This window comes from Lissotriton helveticus, chromosome 9 (assembly GCF_964261635.1).
Source record: "Lissotriton helveticus chromosome 9, aLisHel1.1, whole genome shotgun sequence".
Taxonomy (NCBI): domain Eukaryota; kingdom Metazoa; phylum Chordata; class Amphibia; order Caudata; family Salamandridae; genus Lissotriton; species Lissotriton helveticus.
Window position 1 is genome coordinate 903,693,405 of NC_136070.1, and position 23,968 is coordinate 903,717,372.

General features: G+C 41.0%; 1 protein-coding gene across 1 annotated transcript in view; it reads left to right on the forward strand.

Moving 5' to 3' along the window:
- The window catches only part of PSMD8 (proteasome 26S subunit, non-ATPase 8), a 57,661-nt gene that overhangs the window by 12,267 nt on the left and 21,426 nt on the right, over nt 1–23,968 (forward strand). The window contains exons 2-4 of the mRNA XM_078661077.1: nt 9,570–9,642; nt 19,686–19,788; nt 21,352–21,517. Coding sequence (XP_078517203.1) covers nt 9,570–9,642; nt 19,686–19,788; nt 21,352–21,517 — 342 coding nt within the window. The remainder of the gene's footprint in view (nt 1–9,569; nt 9,643–19,685; nt 19,789–21,351; nt 21,518–23,968) is intronic.

Genomic DNA, 23,968 nt, shown 5'->3' on the forward strand with positions numbered 1-23,968 from the left:
TAGAGGAGCAAGCCACATGGGTAGTTGAAATTTACTTGTAGCCTAAATTCTGTTGAGTTTGAGTGACGTGACTAATGTAAGTGGTATGCCCACTCTGCATCAGTGCAGGTATTGCTATGTTTGCAGTCTTATTGGACTAAAGATCCAGATGAAGCTCTTGTTGAACAATCCTATTGGATCCCAAGGTCCGAGCAAGCTACCAACACGTATCCTTCAAAATATTGGATTGTTTGATTTCCTTTCTATTTCAATGTTATCTTTCCAGTCACTCTACACTGAATCCCGCTCGGTATTTTTTCTGAAAGACAACACATAGAGAGCAAAGTTTTACACTGATTGACAGTCTTCTCAGATTATAAGATTTGAAATAAATTCTCTGGCCAACGGATATTGCTTGAACTCTAGGCTGACATCACTATTGGATCTTAACTTCATACCCTGAGTATAGGCTGGGCCCTGACTCTCCCCATCAGTCATGAAATTGGTCCGGACTCTCCGATCAGTCCCTAAACTGGTTGATAAACTAAAAATTGATGATACTGTTGATTGTTTCAAAGTCTGCTTTTATCGTGGAGGCTATCTGGAGTCCTTTATTCCATTTGTCGTAGTATTTTTGATTCACCTACAACCTATGAGACCTCGTTTCTTGTGGGATGGCTTTCACACCTCTGTAGACAGTGCCCAGCTGATTGCTGCTCGTCCGGATAATGCATTTTTGCACCTAAAACACATTGCTCCAATACAACGTCATCTATTCTTTTATGATTGACTACTTACTTTGTGTTTACATTGCACATACAAAGTGCTGCATACTTGGCTGCCCTAGCGCTCTCTCTCAATCATACAAGCTTCCCGTTTCATTCCTGTGTTTTTGACAATAGCCTTTGCCACAAAATAGGCCAATTGTCAGAGATTGCACTGCCCCCACCTCCCCTCTTTCTCCTGTTCTGATCTGCCTTGAAAAGTACAATAGCATGGTTGCCTTTGGCAACTTTACCCCTAGTCTGATTTAGAGATTAAGGGCTAGATGTAGGTAAGTAATATTTACCGACTCTTAAATACCGAATTTTACCGATTCGGTATTTAAGAGTCGGTAAATATGAAGGGGGGAGATGTAGGGAAATCCAGATTTTTTTTTTACCGAATCGGTAAAATTCGGTATTTACCGATTCGGTAAATACCGACCGGTAATGCCCATTCATTCCTATGGGCTTTGAAGCCCATAGGAATGAATGGGCATTACTGATTCGGTATTTACCGAATCGGTAAATACCGAATTTCACAAGGGTGCAGGGGGTGTTACTTTGACATCCTCTAGCACCCCCAAAACAGGTTCGGGTGCCATGTGGCAGGCATACCTGCCCTAAGGGCAGGTCTGCCTGTCATATGGCACAGGTGTGCATGCACACATGTGCATGCACACCGGAATCGGTATTTTACCATCAAATAGAATTTGATGGTAAAATACCGATTCGGAAAGGCTTGTGGGACTCAGAAGAGTCCCACCTACATCTCAAAATTACCGAATCGGTAAAAATACCGATTCGGTAATTTACAGAATCAGTAAATTTACCGATCGGTAAATTTACCGATTCTGCCCCCTACATCTCAAAATCCATTTACCGGTCGGTAACGGCCGAATTCACCGAATTCGGCCGTTACCGACCGGTAAATGCCTACCTACCTACATCTGGCCCTATGTCATCTTCTATAAACCCAGCCATGATAAACATTTATTTACTCTGACCTTGAACCTATTCGTGTTATTTTCTTAAGATCCTGTAAACGCAGCTACTTCGCTCAACACCAATAGTGGCCAACAGAATTATATCCAATAAAGCCTCAAAGCTCTCCATTGGTGACCCGTTTAAGAAATATGATTTAAAACTCTACTCCTTGGCCACAAAGCACCACATACCGCCAAATAAGTTTCAGATCTCAACCATACGACCTCACTGCATGACCACTCTATTCTTCCAACAGGAAGTCTTTAGATCCTCCATCCTTCAGGTCTGTAGTCATGGAAGATAAAAGGTTCTCAATTGAATGGGCTTATATTTGGCTCTCTCTTCCTCAAAGTTTGATTCACTAAAGTTCTCCTTACATGTCATAAAAATCTGAAGACTTTTCTCTTCTTGAAACTTTCAGTTAACTATAATGTTTCGTCCGTCTTTACACTGTTACTTGCTTTATTCACCCATGTTGATCAGGTGCTTTGCAGTTTTAGTGATATGTCGTGCCTTTCATAAACCCCTAAAATAGAACTATACTCTGGTATGAGAGAGAATAATGAATGTCAGCAAAACGTCAGTATCATAGTGTGGGGCTATCTGGATGGCACTGGCTACACAATATTTAGACCTATACATTTGTCGTTGTTGTCTATTTGCACGTTAACAGCAAAATGAGCCAGATGCTTCTTTTTATTTATTTTGTAAAACATTTTTTTAAGTGGAACAACAAAAGAGCGATTGGATCCCTGTTTGCACAGTGTGTTAATGCAAGTAGTGTCAGCAAAATGTGAAATAGTAACCTTGGTGAGTCATTGGGTGCAAGTTAATCTGTACCTATTATTATTTAATCTCGCAGGTACAAATCAGAGTAATACAGTTTATAAGTGCCTTAGTATAGGAACAGACTCTTCAAAGATATAGCAAGACTTCTTTAAGGCGTGCTGTGGTCATAAAAGCAACCATGTGTTAGAGTATGCATGGTGGTTTATCATCTGGTTTGGGTGCTAATTGGAATAACCATGCACCCCAAACCATGGTTTTTGTCTTTTTGCCAGCTTTTGTGGCGACATGATCTGTTTACCATATCCTCCGCTCTTGCCAACTTGAGAAGTAAGACATACGTACACTGTTCTGGGTTAATGTGGAGTGGTGTGGCTCACTGGTTAGAGGCGGCAGACCCGTATGCAGAGGACGGCCCGGGACCAGGGTTCGATTCCCGACGCGGCAGGGTCGTGGACCAGGGTCAGCGGGCTCGATAATTCTCACCTCGGTGCCTACTCCAGTCAGGGACCACACTCGGCAACTCTGGGCATTAGTTTGCCTCATCTTCACAACGGCCCCCCCAGACCGCCGGGGATGCTTGGTTGCACCTTAGAGATACCCATTAGTGACCATCTCTCAGGGTGAGCCAGGACGGGTTCCCCAGCGGTCGAAGCGCGGAGATACTCCTCCGGGAGTCGATTCTAGCGCTATATAAACCCACAATTAATTAATTAATGTAGCTACCTACAATTCATTGCTATTACTCTTTTAGCAAGCAACATTGCCAAATATATGAATTTTCACATTGCTTTCTGCACTTTGGACCTGACCAGAACTCCCAATAAAAGCAATTTTGGGTTTACTTAAATTCTGTGTTTTCATCTATTTGGCTACTTAATTAGGTACTTTTCTTCCAAAACATATTGGACTGAAGGACATGCCCACAGCTGTGGCAGTTATGAGAAGCCCCGAGATACGTTTTACGCAGCCCTCCTGATGTTAGGTAGGTGCAATATATAGAATTGAATTGGTTTGAGACTTTCTTTTCTGGCTGTCTTGACTACACCTATTTGGGCTACTAAAAGTTACCTGATCAGTTAGTTCCTCACCTAGATTGTTGCCCCGCTTCCTCTTGTGTTCCTCTGCGTCACAGATTGTGGTTGTGTGTTTGAGGACTCTATCTAAAAGTACCAGCTTTTGGGAGCCACCGGGTACCATTGGTACTAGCAATAATTACTTGTCCTTTGGTTAGATTTATTCACGTTCCCAGCTCAATTTTGCCACTTTGATCAAAGATGCTTGTTTCAAGCCAGGACACTGAAATCATGTCTGTATCCAGTATCCAGCCCATCAGTATAAACTGTATGTAGTAAGAGAGGGTTGAGGAGTCCAGCTTTTGGTCTCCAAACAAAATTCTGGAATAAACCTAATATCTTGTGTACATACTTTTTTATAATGTTTTCTTTTTTTATTTTTAAATGCAACAAAGCGTAGCTCACGTAAATCATACAGTACTCTTATGGGTTAGCCTATAGACATTAGGTTGACAAGCGAGCCAAACAACCGTTAAACAAGTGTGAGTGGCATATAGCACTGCATAACTTTACATATGCCCTCAATAACACGTTAGTTGAGTGAGAGATGTGTATTACATTGTAATGATTATTGAATCAGAGACAAAAGGTTTACGTGCAGGATTGGTGTCACTATAACGCAGATTTTCACAACGCATTCCTTTACATCGTAATTTTTACAACGCAGGATCCATTACATCGGATGCCATTACAACGCATGGCATTACATCGCAGATGCTATTACAACGCATGGCATTACATCGTAAGTATAGGTAAGTATACTTTTTAAAAAAAATGTAATTAAGTTAATTTAGTTAATTTAATTTATTTAATTTAATTAAAATACATTTTAAAATAGTAATTAATTTAATTTAATAAATTTAAATCTATTTATTTAATTTAATTTTAATAAAAATTGTAATTAATTTTAATTAATTAATATAATGAAATTATTTTAATTTAAATATGTTTAAAATTGTAATGAAATTAAATTAATTAAAATAATTTATTTAATTTAATTAATTTAATTAAAAATGTAATTAATATAATATAATTAATTTAATTTAATAAATATATTTTAATTAATTTATAAATGGTAAATATAATTTAATTAGCCCTAAGCACAAACCCAACCCTGAACCCTAAAAACACCCCTGTACCCCAAAACCCAAACCCTACCCTGAAACCTAAAAACACCCCTGTACCTCAAAACCCAAACCCTACCCTAAAACCTAAAAACACCCCTGTACCCCAAAACCCAAACCCTACCCTGAAACCTAAAAACACCCCTGTACCCCAAAACCCAAACCCTACCCTGAAACCTAAAAACACCCCTGTACCCCAAAACCCAAACCCTACTCTGAAACCTAAAAACACCCCTGTACCTCAAAACCCAAACCCTACCCTGAAACCTAAAAACACCCCTGTACCCCAAAACCCAAACCCTACCCTGAAACCTAAAAACACCCCTGTACCCCAAAACCCAAACCCTACCCTGAAACCTAAAAACACCCCTGTACCCCAAAACCCAAACCCTACCCTGAAACCTAAAAACACCCCTGTACCCCAAAACCCAAACCCTACCCTAAAACCTAAAAACACCCCTGTACCCCAAAACCCAAACCCTACCCTGAAACCTCAGTACACCAAAACATATACTCCTATACTCATACTTATTTAAAAAATTACTTAAATTAATAAATTTAATTTATAATATTTAAAAACATAAATAAATATTTTTATTTATTTTTATTTATAATTAATATTAATTAAATCAATTATATAATATTAAATAAAATTAAAAAAAATTATATACTTACCAATACTTACGATGTAATGGTATGCGTTGTAATAGCATCTGCGATGTAATGCCATGCGTTGTAATGGCATCCGATGTAATGGATCCTGCGTTGTAATAGCTGCGTTGTAACAGCATTACGACGTAAAAGTTGCGTTGTAAGTGATACACACCTACGTACATTATGCTAATGTTGCGGATAAGGGGGAAAAAAGACCATCCCATGATGGTATGTTCGATTTTATTATTATTTTTTTTTTTGGTTGGTCTCGAGTAGGTTAGTGTCCCAATCCGTCGGCTCCACTGGTTTCCTCTAGTAGAAACGCAATATACTGAACATAGCATCCTCTGCCTGTGGCCACTTGAAAAGTTCTGACCTCCATTTATATGTTTCAGGTGCTTGAGATGACTTGCAGGTAATTACTATAGCCTGGTTTGTTTCAGAAGTGCTAAATCTAGAAATTGAGTTGTACTTTTATTGTGCTCTGGCCATGGCATAAAACCCAGGCAGGCCTTAGCATCTAATAATTGCTGTTTACTCGTCCAGGTTGAAAGTAGGTCTGTAATTTTAACTCCGTAAACCACAATAGCTGTACATGGCCATACCATATATGTAACTGTGGCATCGGACCTGCACATCTAGTACACATATTAGGAATTATGAGGAGTATTTTATGCATTGTGGCTTGGGACAAGTACATGCGATGAAGGTAATTAAATTGTTGAAACTTCATGCAGGCATTTCTTGAGCCTTTCCCACATATTTAAGCGTGGTTACCAATTCCATATCTGTGAGGGTTAATCTCAAATCGCTTCCTCAGCAAACTCTAAGAACAGACAATCCCACCGAGTGAGCGGCTCGGAGAAACAAAGATGAGTCACCAGGTGCTGGTCACGGTCCCTGGTCAGAAGTGTCTGTAGTGTGTGGTCATCCTCGTGATCCTCCTTGGAAGGACCCCAGATGGATCTAATAATGTGTTTTAGCGCTGCATTTGAGTTTGCCGGGGGGATGGTGGTGTCTCCCGCCACCATTCACAGACGGTCTTGAAAAGACTGGAATTATATGGTTGTTCTATGTGGCGGCTGTCTCGTGGCAAATAGTAGGGGCAACAAGGTTGATCTAGTGTCGCACAGACAAAGAGCTCTAAATCATACCTCTCTTTTTAGCAAGCTTAATCTATGTAATGTAATCCTCTTTGAATCCTATCTTCCCTAGAGCATATAAGAGGTACTCTCATGTGATGTAGTCAGACTTTCTCCATGCCAATGGAGACTACTGACCATTCCGTGACTGTCTCAACTGCATTATCGATGAAGTGGAAAAGCCTTTATATGTGTGAAAAAGTGTCCTACTCAGTGCATACCCGTTTCGGTACAGTGGTACTTGCTTAGGCGAAACCACCTACAGTCTTGATGCCAAGATTTCCCCCAGGGTTTTTCAATTCAAGTTGCGCTTCAGTAAAAGTATGGTAAGATGAGCTATCCACTTGGGTGACTCATCGAACTTCTGGGGCACCTGACAGGATGTTGGAACACTGTCTTTGCTGGTCTTCATTTCTGTTCTTATATAAACTTCTCTGTTGGTGTGAATTTTTAGGACAATAGGTAAAACCTTTTAACCTGTCCTTTTCCAAGAACGTTACATGCCCAAGTGGACATTCGAAATGTCCTGCTTCTGGCTCCAGTTATTGTTGGTGAGCCACGGTCCAGAAAGACTGTGCTAGCGAGAATAACTGGAACTGAGGGAATATGTTTTTGAATCTCATACTGCACTCTGTATTTGATCCCATCGCTTTAGATTGAGGTATGACTAGGTGAGGCATCTTGACCAAAGAGCCAACAATCTGCATGGTTCCTTGTTTTAAAAAAAATATAGATTGTCTAGGGATGCACTGAGTTACAAGAACTGGGCGTTCTAAAATGAGTGACAATTTACTGAAAGAAGCTGTCGCCCATTTAAGGAGAGCTCTCTAACTTTACTGAATGAGATGTGTGATAGTTTGAAGAACGTGTATGAATTTACAAGTTTTGATTTGTATTGTAAGAACTGTGTGGAGCTTTATCTTTCAGAGCCTTCTGCAACAGATATGGAGGGCGTTCAATGTAATCGTTGGCTAACATGGATAACATTGTTAAAGAGAATATTGATCCCCTGTTAGTGAAAATCAAACAGGACCTGTCAAGACTACACAATCTTCATTGATCTATTATTGACAGATGCAATATTATCAAAATGTTATTTCCCCCCCAAGTATTTTCTGCGTGCAATTCCATTGGAATTCTCAGTTGATTGCCTGAAGAAAATAGAAGACCTTTTCTCCCGATTCATCTGGGCATATGCTAAACCAAGAAAGGCTTACAAATTCCTTACATGACCCAGGGAAAGAGGGGGATGGGCCCTACAGAATACAAGACTTTATTACTGGGACACTACATTACTACATAACCTAGTATTAATACAAGATAAACCGAAAGGTAGAGCTGATAAAGAGGTTCCAACCCCCCTAGAACTTCTAATGGGGGAAGAAGCTTTGGGGATGGGTTTGGCGGTACCTAAATGACAATCATTACACAAAAGTCCGTTTTAAAACACTACAAGGAGGGTTTAAAGTCTGGAAGTCTGTTCGAAGACTAATAGGAATCGGTCAGCTCAATTTCTATTCACCACTTATAAATCATCCAAATCTGCCGGAAATTTTTAAAGATCATACGATTAAGAAGTGGGGTGAGGTTGGACTGACAAAACTCTGGATTTTTTGCTCGCCAATCGATCTTGTCTCTTTCAAAAATCTCAGAGTAGTTCGAGATAGATTTAAGAGATTTCTATAAATACCTCCAAGTAAGGGATTTTCTAAACAAGAATGATAGCTGACCAATAGGATTCTCCAGAAATGACATAATTGAGAAATTGGTAGATAACAGAGGCCTGTTTGTACGGGTAATTTACTTTTTTTTTTTATCTCATTGATGAAAGACGACTTTGAGAAATGGTCCCTAAAATGGATAGAGGAAATTGGGATATGTTGTGTTTTATGAATACAGAACATAATCTAACATTGTATTACTGAGCAGGGTCCGTGTAGTCAGGAGTTTGCCCCCTGCAAAGGGCATACGGAGTGCCGCTGCTACTGAACCTCTGGGGATCGGGACGACGCAGCAGTGAAAGGATCCTTGTTCCACCCGCACCGGGAGGAAATGGTGTTGGAGGTTGGGGCCCCACCACAGCGCCCAGACACGCAACAAGGCACCAACGCGACCCGCCCGACTTTAAAATGGCGGCCAACGAGACGTCTGTGACAAGGAGAGGACCGTCCATCGGAGGGAAGGGACACTCAATGGTTCTAAAGAAAAAAGTGGGAGAGAAAAGGGAGCATGAACTCCCCATACAAAGCTGGGTCCCGAAGCCTGGCGTCCTCCCTTGGTTTCTTCCGGGCACTGCACGATCCAATGGTGGACCTCTGCCTGTCCGGAATGGGAGTACCCCTCTCGGCTGTGTCACATCTCAGCATTTATGTGATAGCAGTGAAGGCATCTCCGGGAACCCTCCCTAACTTAACAATCTGGCCCTCGGACTTTGTTCGAAGCCGAAATATTCTTTGCAGACCCTCTCAGGACTGTGCCTGCCCTCAAGATGACGTCTGGATTTTTTTCGGACTGCAGTTTCTCATCTCTCCAACTCCCCCTCTTTATTATGACATTCTCAGATTGCTCCTGATAATTATCCTGCCAGCAGAGTCTGAGTATTATATCCGATGCCCAGTGGAGCTGCCTTGTTCAGCTGTAGAGTAGATCGGCCCTGGTTCATCCACTCGGCCGTCACCTACCCAGCCGGACATTGGGCACAGTTTCTCCCCGTCTCCCTATGTCCTCCCGCCCCCCCACCCGACAAAAGTTCCATCACTTTGCTTTTTATTTTATGTTTGATTCTTGGAACAAATCTAACTTGTAGCCTGTTAAAAGCGCCGGGACACTCTTTTTGAGTAGCCGTGCGCTCTACAAAAGCCACTATAACATAACATAACATAACACTGTAACCCTGATCCTCATGTAAAGTGCTCTCATACCTCCGGGTCTAGCCAGCTCTATATAAAACTCCTAAAATAAAAAATTGTGCAGTAATGTTTTGAATATGCCTGTCTCTGAAGTAGTAAATAAATATTAATAGTAAAATGTAATTCCTGTTTTCTTGTTTTACTGTCTTAGTTGGCCCTGTTGGAGCTCAACTTTCTACCGACCACTGGGACCAAGTTGACAAAACAGCAGCTCATTTTGGCTAGTAAGTGTTCCTAAACCTGAATTTGTGCGCTCCATTTTAGTTTTAAACCTATCATAATTTACTAATATTTTTCTTAAAACAAAATGGAAAGCCTTGGAAAAGAAAGTTTTGGTGGACTTTAAGCCAGCCCTTTGGTGGGGATGTATCGTTATAATATTAAATGCAGCTCTTCCTAGCTCTCCAAGAGAAAGTCAAGAATTTGTTAGTCTTTGTGTGTGCAGGGGTTCAGCTTCATAAAGGAGGGGGCTTGGGGTGTTGCAACCCCCCCCCCCCCTCTAAAAAAGCTCAGGCACAGACACACTCCTCTCAAAACTTGGTTAGTATGAGAACTATTGTTTTTTGTGCCCCCTAACAATCTGCATTCCTCTTACAGCTTTCTCTTAAGCCCCCTTCGTGTTCTGCTTCTCATAATGTATTTTAGCAAGATATGGCTGTGTGATTATTGGCCAATCTGAAGCTTACACCCCCAACTCCCACCCCCACTGCAGTCTTACTACCCAAGCGACGCCCTGGCGTGTGCGCTTCCTATCTCTACGGGTAATATGATTAACCGAGAGCAGTTAGGATCATCAGCAAATTATTCCTGTGGGAATAAGGAGTTGAGGAACATGGAGTTGTTAAAGTTAGGGTTGGGTAATGAGTTTCTTATGTAACGCTATCTACCAATCAAATTCTTTTAATTGATTCCTTTAACTTTCAACTCTGAAAAGAGTTGCTATTAGCTGCGTACGAATGTAATAAAACTTCCTTACTATTATCTTACATATTTTATTTCAAGTTCAGTCTTAATTAAATGCATTCATTTTCTCCACCTGTTTAATTGTATTTTCATTTCAATTTAATGTATTCAGTTTTCTTTTTAATCCAGTTTTTAGTGTGCCTCTATTTACATAATGTACATGCCAATGTGTTACAATTTAGAATGTTTTATGTTTTCTTGTAATATAATATTTTTCTCTGTGTACCACATTTCCAATATAGATGTCTTCTCATTCTTTACCCAAAACAGGCAACCCGGGTCTGTTTTGATGCAGACATGTCACATTTTGCTTACTGAACTTGAGCTTCGACCCACAGTTTGTTTTCATTGAAAATCCACTGTGCTTCCTACGAAATGTAACCAATATGAAAGGCAACACTGTAAATAAATGCTAACTTCCCAAAAATTCTTTAAAGGTCTACATTTTTTACAATCGGAACTCATTTGGCCTCCTCGGTTTCTTGCTTATATAGAGTGGAGCAGTGGAGGGTAAAATAGCAAACAATCTGAACTTTATTTTAAGAGAATGGCTGCTTCAATTTTTTCCCCCAAAGTCAATTACAACCTAAAAAAGTTGAAACATTTGTATGTATTTTGTTCTACACAAACCCCTGCATAGAATAATTATCCAGTGTTCCTTATTTGTCTTGGGAAATATTCAGGATATAGAGGTTTTGATTTGATTAATGTTGCTCGTTTGTATTTGAGTGGGCATATTTTATTTCCATTTAATTAAATTCCTTCTGCAACAGCAGAGCAGTCTACTACATCTCAACATTCTTTAATTTGTTGTGAAACCAATATTAAAAGAAACAAAAGCAACACTTAAACCGTTGCTCAAATAAAAGGCAGCACTACAATATTTAACATTAAATTGGGGATACGCCTATAGCAGGGTACAATCATTATATGTAACCAGATCAGAGCATGGCTGTATTTAGTTTTTATTAGTAATGATTAAAATCGAGAATAGTTAAAACCACTATGAAAACTTTATGGGAAATGATTGATAAGACATTGCCACATAAAATAAAAATGAAAGATAATCACCAAAATGCCTCTAGTCAAGCCAATTTACAAAGTAGCTCTTTATACCACAGCAGTCATAGTCCAGTAGCTCACAGACCTAAATTATGACTCCTTTTTAGATGTTATCATCCCCAGTGATACATTTTACAAAATTATGTCAGATTTTTCAAGCACCTGCCACAGAGAGCGGAAAGGTTTCCTGACTTGTACAAACCCTGTGTCTGGAAAGTGAAGAGCCGGTGTCTCTGGCTTATTTCTGTTAGGTCTGGGAAGAAGGCGAGTATGCGGGAGACCTTTTCAGGTCCCAGGTGGTGCAAGCATCTGCAGTTCCTGGGTTGCCATGTTAGACCATCTCTTAACCACATCTGGAATTTCTAGTCGATTAAATGGAAGTTCAAAAGGGCTTGGGATTATGCCACAGGTCTAGTAATGTTGTGAGGACTGTGACAGAAAGAGGGACTGTTAATGATTCTCCAGGTTTCTTTTTAACTGAAGTGAATACTCGGTCATGCTGGTCAATGTAATCGTGATACTGTTGTTCATGTTACAATCTGACTTGGAAGTTGTTATACTAATCTACCTGTCTAGCACTTCACATTTTAAACTAGATCAATGAGAAAAGTACTCAGCATATTTATTCTCAACTGTGATTCCTTCCAAACTATTCCTGATAAAGCACTTCAGATGCCTTAGTGTGAAAACAATGCAATATTAGCCCCCGGTATACTAGTTTTTTAAATCTTTAATCGTCCACATTCCACATTTAATAAATGCTGAAAGGAGGCTGTTGTAAGTAATAGTAATGGCTTTATCAGTTTATAGTCTAGTTTATCATAGTTCCAGCATCCAGTCCTTTTAAATGGTGGTGTGCAATAAAGCAGAGAGATGATCCCCTTACTAGAAAACACCCTTCCTAGAGGATTGCATGTGCCACGTCTTTAGATACACTAAAAACGATGAAGATCTGCAATGAAGAAGTTCTTTTGTTACAACTCATTCACATAAGTAATGTTTTCTTAAGGATGACAAGATGTCCGTCAACAGGTGTATTGATTTAGCATGTTTGATATATATATATATATTTTTTTAACACCATGTATGATTTGCCTTTCTTCTCCCAAAAAAATACAATATCCATTTTGGTGGCATTCATGATTAAATGATTTGCGTTGTCATATGCCAAAGAATTCAACCATCTCTGAAGTCCCACTAACATCTAAAATATTATTATTCAATAGTATGTATAAATTACAATATGTACACCCTTGTACCGCACTCCCATTGACCACTGTGTTTTTGGGATGATATAAATGGGCTGTCATGAGGACTATGCATTATACAGGGTAGGGGCAAGGATGCATTTTTTGCTTTAGTCTGCCATAAAGTATCAGTGAACCCCCTAGTACTAGTTTGTATCCTAATACACATGTTTTCATAAAGATCTCTGGCACAGTACTACATGTCTTCAATTCTTTCAGAGTTGGCAGGTGGTGTGTGAAGAAACAGCTACTCAAGCGTAGCATAAAACAGATGATTTATCATGGTACATCTGTACATAAGAAACGTCCCATCCGCCACAGCTGCCTGAATGTAACGTACTAGCATCATTCTACCTCAGTTCTACATTCTGTCTGTTCCTTAAAATGGCAGGGTACCCCCCCACCCCACATTAAACTGAATAATAAAATTAGAGTGTTACAATTGTTAATATAATAAAAGCATATTACACACTTATTTTACATTACTAAATTCTGTGTTGACAAAGGGAAAGCTTACTCCGTTTAAGGCGTTAAGCTGTAGTCCAGAGTAATTACAGGTAAGATTGAAAAATGAGTGCACACCATTGAAGCTTCAAGCAAAGTCTTTGAGTGCACACCAACAGAGGGATGCTTCAAACAGTCTTTTAAATGTTTGGAACTAAACGTCACACACTCACTTCAGAGGAGACATGCTTCACACCTCTAATACCATCAGGACGTTTAGCACCGTTCAGGACAACCATCACTCTGCCCAAATGCAGATACAATTATCACTTAATTTGACATCATTGTGAAATAATTTGACCACTTTGAAAGGTGTGGAAAATTTTGAAGAAGCCCCTTTTTGGGGAAGCCTCACTCTCACCATGTGCCCTACCTTTACCTTTACTCAATTGAGTTTGTTTTTACTGCCTTTTCATCTCGAACTGCCACCCACTCATTTGAGGTCAGAAGTTTGCCTACATCTCTGCGATTCATCCACCTTTGACACATCATAGTGAAAGGTTCCAAACCCCTGAACAATTCAAAAGGCATCTTGCTAGTAATTAAATGGGGTGTGAGTCGGTACTGGTTCCCTCTTTAACCAAATTCTAACTCCAATCTCAGTTCTGAGATTTTGCTGTTTGTATAGACTTCTTCAGAACCCTATTAAACCTCTCCACCATCCCGTTAGTCGCAAGATGGTAGAGAGAACACTCTTTATGTCTGATACTACTGTCAGACAAAAACTCTTCCATTTCCTTGCAAACCATTGTTTGTGTCAAAATACATTGAGATAATCCTTCCCTGCTAAACCGTTTGTTAAGGAATTCAATGACTTTTCGTGTTTCTATACTTTGAGTGATGCAAATAGCCGGCCACCTTGAAAAAAAAGTCAATTAAGACTAGAAAATAATACTGTCAAGTCTTACAGGTCAATAAATATCCAGAGCCAGTTCATGCCAGGCCTTTACTGGTTTTTCCTCGCATTGGTTATGTCCTGTTGCTATTGCGAAAACATCCAATACTGCGGGAGCGGAGAATAATCCCACTCCTCCCCAGCACCTGCCGCCACCGCCCTTTTATATATGGGCGATGGCAGACAAGAACCACAGAAGAAGGTGGGGGGGGGAACAACCAGATATAGGACCAGCACTGGTGGCGAGATATCCCCTTCCTCCGTACTAGACCGGGGACCTGGGGCAAACTACAAAAGTCAACAGAATGCAGGTTAACACCACAAACATAAAATCAAACACATACGCACATGATTAGGCATAGCAATTGGGAGATAGGAACAACACTCTTACCCCTTATTTATGTTCCAACAGTTAGTTATGGAGGTGTAAGTAATGTCCCATTCTTGGTCCTCACCACGATAACTTGAGCCACACTGTGCAAGATCCAGGGGTATCTATGGTTCCAAAGTCCACAGGAGGAATGAGACTCCCAAAAAGAACACCTTCTTTTTGTGAAAATTGTAAGAACAGGGGAAAAAGCTCAAATGCGGCAAAAAAAATCCTCTGCTACGAAAGAAGAGAGATGGATACGATCGTACCAATCCTCTTGATGGGTGCCCCCAAAATATGAAACCAAATCTTCTCAAGAGATCTCACTGGGCTCTTAGAGATCTCCGGCGGGGGAAAATATTTAAACACGGGGAAAAAACGGAAACACAGCCGCATCATAAACTGCGCATCCTCCATAAAACTCTCACTTTCACACGCTACATATGTTCCCATACACTCGTAGCGGAGAGAAAAAACAAAAAAAAGGCATAACCACCTCTACTCTTCCAAAACGACAGAGAACGATACAAATGTCCCGCTAAATCGGGCTCGCATAACCCAACATGGCCTCTCAGCCCGCGAGCTTCCAACGTTCAGCGTCCACACGAAACAGGAAGTCCGACAAAACAGGAAGTTCCAAGTTTACTAGAAAAAGACACTCTTTTTGAGTAGCCGTGCGCTATATAAAAATAAATATAACATAACATAACAGTTTACCAGCAAAGACCTTCCGGGTCACAGGACCGGGAAAGAAACCAAGCACCGATCATGTGCATTCTTTCACCCCGCCCATATCCCCAAGTGCACGTCCAATCAAGCACGCATGGCAGACAAAAAGTAAAGTAGACTGAGGTAAGTAGGCTTTGCTCCTTTAATTCCCAACAGGTTGAACCCTGGTCTTACACACCTTGTCACTAGAGAAGCACTCCAAACAATCCCGCACAGCTCTCTCAACTTGTAAGTCAATCCCAAGCCACCAGAAGTACAACTCTCTTGCCTGTGTTGAGGTGCTAAAAAGGTTAACGGCACTGATTGCTCTGAGAAAGTGCAAACTATAGCTGGGACATCTGCAAAAAAAAATTAGGCAATGCTTTGCCCGACGACAACAGAAAAATGGTTAGAGGAAAGTGCTTTAGATGTGGAAGCAGTGAACACCGTGCTAATAATAAATCTTGCCCTGCCGTGCTGCAGTTGTTGCAAGACAAGACACGTTGCTAAATACTGCAAATCATTCCAAAAAACTGAATGTGTGAAGGAGGTGGGGTTTGATGAGGGTAGTGACTGTGGGTATGATGATTTGCGTTGTGGTGAGGTAGTGCTTCAAATAGAGTATCATAAACAAAAGGTCCTATTGATAGTGTGTTAGTCAATGGCCAGTCTGTCAGGATGTTATTTGGTTCCGGTGCCAAGGTCTTGCTTGTCACGAAGAAATTTGATCTAGACAAACTTAGCGAGAGAGTTCAGTTATTGAGGCCTGATATTAAACCCCCTGGCCTGTGGCAGTCAGCCAATAAAACTGTTAGGATACTCTTGGGGTGATCTGGAGTATAAAGGCTGTTTTATGGCTGGGAAGGCTTACCTCTCATGTAAAAGAGATGCTATCATAAGTTGGGTCCACCAAGGTGAGCTGGAGGTTTTGCTAGATCCAAGTGGTAAACCCATCATTATTTTGAAGGAAAGGCCTCCCGGTGGGAAGATAGTGCAGAGAATGAAGCCTGATGTGGGTGTTAACATAGTGGGTAGAGACAATGATGTCATGAATCTGTGTTTGCCCAGAGAGTTTAAAGCTATTTTTAGTGACAAATTGGGTTGCCTTAGTGACTACACAAATAAGATCATACTCAAAGATGGGGCTGTGCCAGTGTCTTGCAAAGTTCGGGGTGTGCCTCTAACTCTGCGTGACTCCATGCTTTCTGAGCTTAACTGGTTGAAGGGTGAGGGCATCATTGTTGAGAAGAAGGCAATTGAGGGGCTGCGCCTGTCCTTATGTGCAAAGCTTCTGGCGAAATAAGGCGCTGTGTGGATCAAAGGGGGGCTAAATAAATGTGGTTGCAGATAAGCACCCGCTCCCCAACATTGCGGAAATGCTAGCATTACTTGATGGGGCCATAGTTTTTTCAACACTAGACCACGTATCATCAAATTCAGTTATATGATGCCTCTATTAATCTGACCTCCTTTTATTACTCCTTTATGATTATGATCAAATTTGTGAGGTTACCCTTTGGGTTAAACTCGGCTATTACTGTGTTTCAGATGGCCACGGAAGAAGTCTTAGGTGGTGTTTCTGGGGTTAAGATTTACCAAGATGACGTTTTACTGTTTGGCACTACTCAAGAGGAGCATGATGACAAAGCTTAGCAGGTTTAGAGACGGTTTACAGAGAGGGGCCTTAACCTGAGGGAGAATACATGCAAGTTTAATCTCTCTGCTATGGAGTTGTCGCAAAAATTGTCAGATGCATTGGACAACCTGGCGCCAGTTAGGAAGCACTATTCGGCTGGACTAAAACCTTCTGCTCCTTGGTTCTCAGAGACACTTGGAAAACTGAGATTAATGTGCTGCAGACAAGAAAGGTTATGGCGTTCAAAGTTAGATCCTGCGGACAGGGAACTCCATAAGAGTTCTTTGGAACATTACAAGGAAGCTATTACGGAAGAAAAAAGGTTTTATTATTCAAAGATGATGGATTCGTCTAAATCCTCTAGGGAACTGTTTAAGGTAATTAATTCCCCTACTGCTCCGACAATAACTCATACCGTTGACTTCTCAGTCATTTTGTGACAACATTTTGGATTTCTTCCCCTCCAAGATTAGAGATATATATCTGGCTCTTGAAGTTGCCAATGTTGGACAGTCCACGTCTTTGATCACAGTAATGGAGGACCTGGCTTCCTCTGAAACTCCATGCTCCTCACTTTTCCATTACTAGCGCACGAGGACACGGACAAATTGCTTGAAGGTGTTAAGTCGGGCTCTCCTTTAGATCCATGTTCCCTTAAGATATTAAAACGCTGTCAAGATGTAATTACACCACATCTTACTGCTGTTCTGATTGTGGCTATCTCTGAGGGACAGTATCTTTTGTCCTGGAAGATGGCAGTGGTAAAGCCTTTGTAGAGGAAGCCTTCCCTTGATCCTGTGGAACTTAAGAATTATCGTCCGATTTTGTTGCTCCCGGCCAAGATCCTTGAAAGGCATCTCAATGTTCACCTTTCTTCTTATCTCAGTGACCATCAATTGCTGGACAATTCACAACACTGCTTTAGACAACTGCATAGCACGGAAACGGCCCTTATGGTGGTTATCAATAACATCTGTATGCAGGTGGATGCAGGTCATACTACCCTGCTGATTCTTCTCGACCTCACAGCAGCTTTTGATACCCTGTCCCCTGTGAGGCTAGTAGAGCGCCTCAGGGAGATGGGGATCAGGGGTTCAGCTTCTTGCTTCCTTTCTGAATGATCGGACTTAGATGGTGAACCTTGGGCCTTTCTTCTCTGCCACCAAGACTATGGTGTGTGGCGTTCCTCAGGGCTCCTCCCTGAGTCCGATGGTTTTTAACATTTATGTGACCCCACTCGCCAAAGTTGTAAGATCGTTTGGGTTGGAAGTCTTATCCTATGCAGATGATACTCAAATTAGGGTGTCCATTACCCATAATATCAGAGATGCGGCTTTTAATTTCAGGCTCTGCATGGAAGCAGTTGCTTCTTGGATGAGTTCAAACTTTCTTAAATTAATCGGGGAGAAGACTGGGGTGTTGATTTTTGGCAGTAGCTCGGATATCTGTTCCAGCGATTGGTGGCCAGATTCTGTGGGCGCCTGTCCCTGCCCTGCCCCACTTGGAAAAAATCTTGGCATCCTGGTGGACAATTCTCTCACCTTGAGTAGGCAGGTGAGTAGGACAGTTTCCACCTGTTTCGGGATTACCAGAACTTTAAAGAAAATATCACGCTATCTTTCATTGGATTCCCGTAAACAGGCAGTGGCCGCACTTGTGACGTCAAGACTGGATTACTGTAATGCCCTTTATTTGGTCATTAACAGAGGTTTGATTCAACTGCAGCAGCTAGTAAAGAACGCTGGGGCCAGGCTCGTGAATAATCTGCCTGAATTCCATTCCATCTCTTCCTGTCTCAGGGCGTTACATTGACTTCCCATTGACCGCAGGATTCTTTTTAAAACCTTATACTAAGTTCATAAGGCTTTTTCTGGTACTGGTCCAGAGGGTATCAAGACAATTTTAGATCTTTATAATCCTTCTAGTAAGCTTAGGTCGGCTGATAAGAACTTGCTTACAGTGCCATGGTTCAGCAAGGTTAGGTGGGGAGGCCGTGCCTTTTCTGCGGTTGCTGCCAAACTCTGGAACTCCAGTCTTCCCTCTCATTTACTGTTTCGTAAAGCGCTGAAGACATGGCTCTTCACCCAGTCTGCAGATTAACATTCCCTGCCTTCTCCATGCATAGTCTGCTTTAGCGACTTGACGCCTTTGGGCTAAGTACGCACTCTAAAAGGTCTAGTTTCATTCATTCATTCAAGTTTAATCTCTCTGAGATTGAGTATCTAGCTCACAATCTTACCAAGGACAGCGTTAAACCCAAGAGTAAATTAGTGAAGACTATTGAGGAACTTCCCACTCCAAATTGCAGGCATGATTGGTCACCTTTTTGGATATGGCTGAGTTACTCTAAGTTCGTACCCAGGTTTGTTAGTCTCACTTACACCATGAGAACACTTTTGAAGAAGGGTGCCAAGTTTTCTTGGTAAGCTGGTTGCCAAGTCTGAATTTCAAAATATCAGGAACACGTTGCACGATGCACCCTCTTAGCAAAGTTTCGACACTGGAAGGCAATGCATCCTTGACATGGATGCCAGTGCCAAGGGATTGGGTGCGGTCTTGAAACAATTGTGCTTTGCATTTGTGGGTTGGAATTCCCCCCCTCGCCAATGTGAAGAAGCAGGTACTCCAGTGTAGTGTAAAATAGACTGTTTATTGAGGTACATCTGTACATAAGAAATGTCCCATCTGCAGTTCTACGTTCTGTCTCTACCTTACAATTAATGGCATGATACCACATGTTGCCATATGATTAGTTGTCCTCCCTGTTCCATGTGATGATCTAGAGTGAGATGTACATGCAATATTTTTATTGTCTTTGTCCTGATTTAGTTGAACCCTTTAATAACTGCTGAGGATTAACAACATTTGTTTACTTTCCCTAGGAGATATTCTTGAGATTGGTGCCCAATGGAGTATCTTAAAGAAAGACATTCCATCGTTTGAGCGATATATGGCACAACTAAAGTGCTATTATTTTGACTACAAGTAAGTGATGATGTTGCTTTGTTATATTTCTTAAGATTCTTATGTACATATTATTTTGCTTTCTTTTGTGTACTCTAACTCTGCAGGCTGATACTTCATCTATCCGGTTCCCATGATTTTGGCTTTATAGAGGCACAATAAAACTTCCTCTTGGGTTACTCGAATACGGAGGTAGTCTCATTTTTGGTGGAAACATTAGTTCAGATTTCTGTCCTGCTAAGTCTGGTTAAATTGCCTTTGAATTTCCTGCCGGACACAGAGGAGTGCTCTCCTTTGTGCTGCAATTCATTCACTGTCTGCTGTAACGTTCACATTGTCAGATGCTCTCCTATTTATTCATGTATGAAAGAGTGGGTGGGATCATAAACCTGCCTTGCTGTATATTTTGAAATTAGACATTGATGTAAAGGCATAGATAATTCTATGGAATTTGTGACACCTTCAACCAGCCACTGTTGACTTGTTATGTGTGATATTTGAGCCTGTACCAACAGTGTTAAAACAAAACTATGGGTCTCAAAATAGAAAGCTGTGATGGTTCAAAAGCCAGAGCTGGGTGAAGTCTGTGCACGTTAAATGGAACCATTTAGCAGCTATTTAAAGGTGCTTCTTATGTCTTCACTAGAATTTTCAGATTACCTTTCTGCTTAGCTAAATAAGAGAGAATAAAGATACAATTCTGTTAAAGCCCCTTGCTATTTGTAAGTATTATTTTAAAAAGGGAAACGGAGTGTTGTATGCCTGGCAGGATATTTGATCAGTGGAATCCTTTGGTACTTACATATGCTTTTTCTTTGAAAGTATTAGGCTGTACGTTGATTCTCTTGGCTGTATAGCACCTTTACACTGCCCATCGTTTCATCCTTACTGCAAACAAAAAAGGCCCTATTTTAAAAAAAAAAAAGGTTAAAAAGCTATTTTTTTTGACCAAATGTACTTTTTTACATCTACTAGGAATAAACAAATGGATTCTTGGTAGGTGTAAATCCAATTGCAAGTTTTGATTTCTCCACCATGATTGTGAAGAAATTCTCACTTCTTTTGCAAAGGGAGCTACTGTTCACCCTGAGTGGGCTTTTTTGTTTGTATATAGAGCACTCCTAACAGTGGGAATACAGGTCCCTTTAGGAATAGTCTCTTGACATTCCCACCTTTCACAGCTTAGTAAGCTTACTTCTGGGACGGTTTGTGAATCCCAAAAAGTAGTAAATCTGCACCCATGTATCGATGTAAATCTGCACGTGCAGATGTATTTTTTGTTTGGTAGTGCAATCTATGTCCATTTACATTAACAGTGAATAACTTTAATTTATTAGTCCTCCTGCTAAGCCAAACCGCATGTTTGACAGACAAGTAAGTTTCTTTAATTTGCGTGAAAGCTGTATGGCTGACCATTTTCGTTAATAAATCATTTGGAGGGTAGATTTACATATGAAAGGAGTGAATTGACCTAGAGAAAGACTTAAGATTGCAGAACATGGTAGAAAGAGAACCTCTTTTGCTCGGAAAAGTACCGTGTTGCATTGCTGTTTTTGTAATTTTCATGATTTCTTTTTCCCACAGGGAAGAGTTGCCAGAATCCGCCTACAAGCACCAGCTTCTCGGGTTGAATTTGCTGTTTCTGCTTTCCCAGAACAGAGTTGCTGAGTTCCACACAGAACTGGAGCGACTTCCAGCCAAGGACATCCAGACTAACGTCTACATTAAGCACCCAGTCTCCCTTGAACAGGTAATGTGACAGTGGTGATTGTATACTATGTGTGTATGAGCAGAGCCTGTCCTATTGGTTTTTACATATATAGCATATTGGTATTAATTGCCATGGATTTTGTAGATTTATATCTTCTACTAAAACACATATTGCAGTTGTCCTTTAAAAGGTAAAAAGTGAACTTGTTAAGTCTTCTGGCAAGTCACCAGATGTAGAAGGATGACATTTCAAAGCACTGCCTAAAGTGGAATGAATAATCATTTGGGAATACAGCTGGGAAAATCCTAATGTTCTTCCTCATGTAGAGCGCTCTGATACCTCCGGGTCTAGCCAGCGCTATATAAAACTTTTCAAATAAATAATGGGATTGGGGGTGTTCATTTGTTTTCTCCACACATGTTTCCTTATACTAGTACCATTGAGCGCTGGAAGCAAGGTCATTGACCTAATCTCACTTTTGGAGGCAACATAAGGAATGACCATTTCCAAAAAAGCATGTGCACTGTCTATGGATATACTGTACGGCACATACTGGCCCTCAAGAAATATGGTTAAAAAAAGCTCCAAGGTAGTAAAAGTCATGGGTTTCTTGATACTGATTTTACCTGATGGGAGGTGGGAACTTACCTATCACATCCCCTATTCAGAGTAAGCTTCTGCCTGCTGCGATGAATAGCCAGCCCTTTCTCTCTTTCTGGCAGTCCCCTACTAGCTTCCACATTCTGCTGTACTTCCTTTGAAGGTGGTCCAAAATCACACTTTCAGAAAGCAGATTATTAATTTGGCAGGAGAGTGCAGCTACCAATTTATTGAACACACACTGGTTTGGTCACAATGCAGCTGTGAGAGAATCTGTAATTATTCTGCGTAAGCTATGGCACACGCAAGAGGCAGTTCCCCAGAGAAATGTGTTCAGTTCACCAGTACCGAACAGCAGTGTACTTAAGAATACAGCACAGTAAAATTCCCTAATCAATTTAGAAAAATCAAGAACAATTTTAAGCAAAAAACGCAAAATGATCAAAATTGGATAAGCGGAAGCAAATAGAATTTTTAAAACCCAAAGCCACACGGAAAAAACAAGGCCCCAATTGAAAGTCAAATTTCTCAAGTGATTACTGCCTAGGCTTAACTTTAAACTGATTTTAATGGAGCGGAGATCAGGAAGGCAAGCAATTCATACAGTTGAAATGTTCTTCCATGTGACTTAGTAGGTTTGCTGGTTCTCAAAGTCCTGGGGTGGCATGGTAAACAAAAAAACGATGGATTAAAACCAGATTGGGGTTTAATGTTTGATTTATTTAGCACCCTCTCCTTCATTTGTTCTTTTTGCTTTTGTCACCCTAAGTGGGACTGGTATGTCCAGACGGGGATCCCGTGCTCACTGTACCACTCGATTCAAACTAGCCTGGCTGATGCCCTGAAACTGGTCTAATGATGCTTTTTTCCGGTCCACGGAGGACCTGGCCTAACAGTTCGGGCTGGACTGTTCCTATGGGGACCACGGTCAAGGTTTATTTGCATATAGCTGGGTCCAAACAGGGGTGGCGTTGTGAGCAAAAAACGATAAATTAAACAAAAATCTGTGACTGAGGGTGAATGTTTTATTTATTTAGCATTTCATCCATAATTTGTTCCTTTTGCTGTTTTTAAAGTTCTGCAGTGGGGCAAGGCAGGATGCTGAGGTTGGAAAGGAGCTCTCTAAGTCTGATGCATTGTTTTTGAGCTCCAGCTGAAGCCTTCAGTCTTTGCATCAAAAGCTGAGAGTGGGACAAAGCAGGATTCCAGAGCTTCAGAAGTCACTTCGCCACTGGAGTGGATTTGCAGCCTTGCTATTGTCTGAGGTTTTACTTTAACCGTTGTCACATTTTTTGTTCTTCAAATCCTTCAGTGGGGCAAAACTGAATTTGTAATCCCAGAAAGTTTATGTAACTTTGAAATGTGCCTCCTGGTCTCTCCTGTAGCCATCAAGGCCTTAGGGTAAACATCCTAACACCTGGCCTATATCAGCCAGGTATTTTTCAGGGTCCAGTCCAAAGTAGTCACCTGGCCTCTTTTAAAACAGGAAGCCATTTTGCCTTTTGAGTTCCAATAGCAGCAACAGAAGACCAACTTGTTGACCCTTGGAGTGCAGTTCCAGTTCTTGTGCGTGCCTGCACCTGCATGACTCGGGAGTCCTTGGGGTGTCTTTTTTCTAGCAACCAGGTAGAGTTTTCTTCTTTGTTGTTCCTTCCCAGGTCAGTAGAGTACTGGGGAGTTGGTGGTAAGGTGGCTGTCCCCTGTTATGCACTTGCCAGTGATTATAGAATTTCCAACACCTGATCTGATAACTTTCAAACCAAAACCCATCTATACTTCCTATACTTCTCTATACTTCCTTCTACATTTCAGACCTTCCCAGACTTTGTCAGCCAAGATGGCCCTAGCCTTTATTTGTTGAATGCTACTTGGGATCTCCTTGACAAAAAG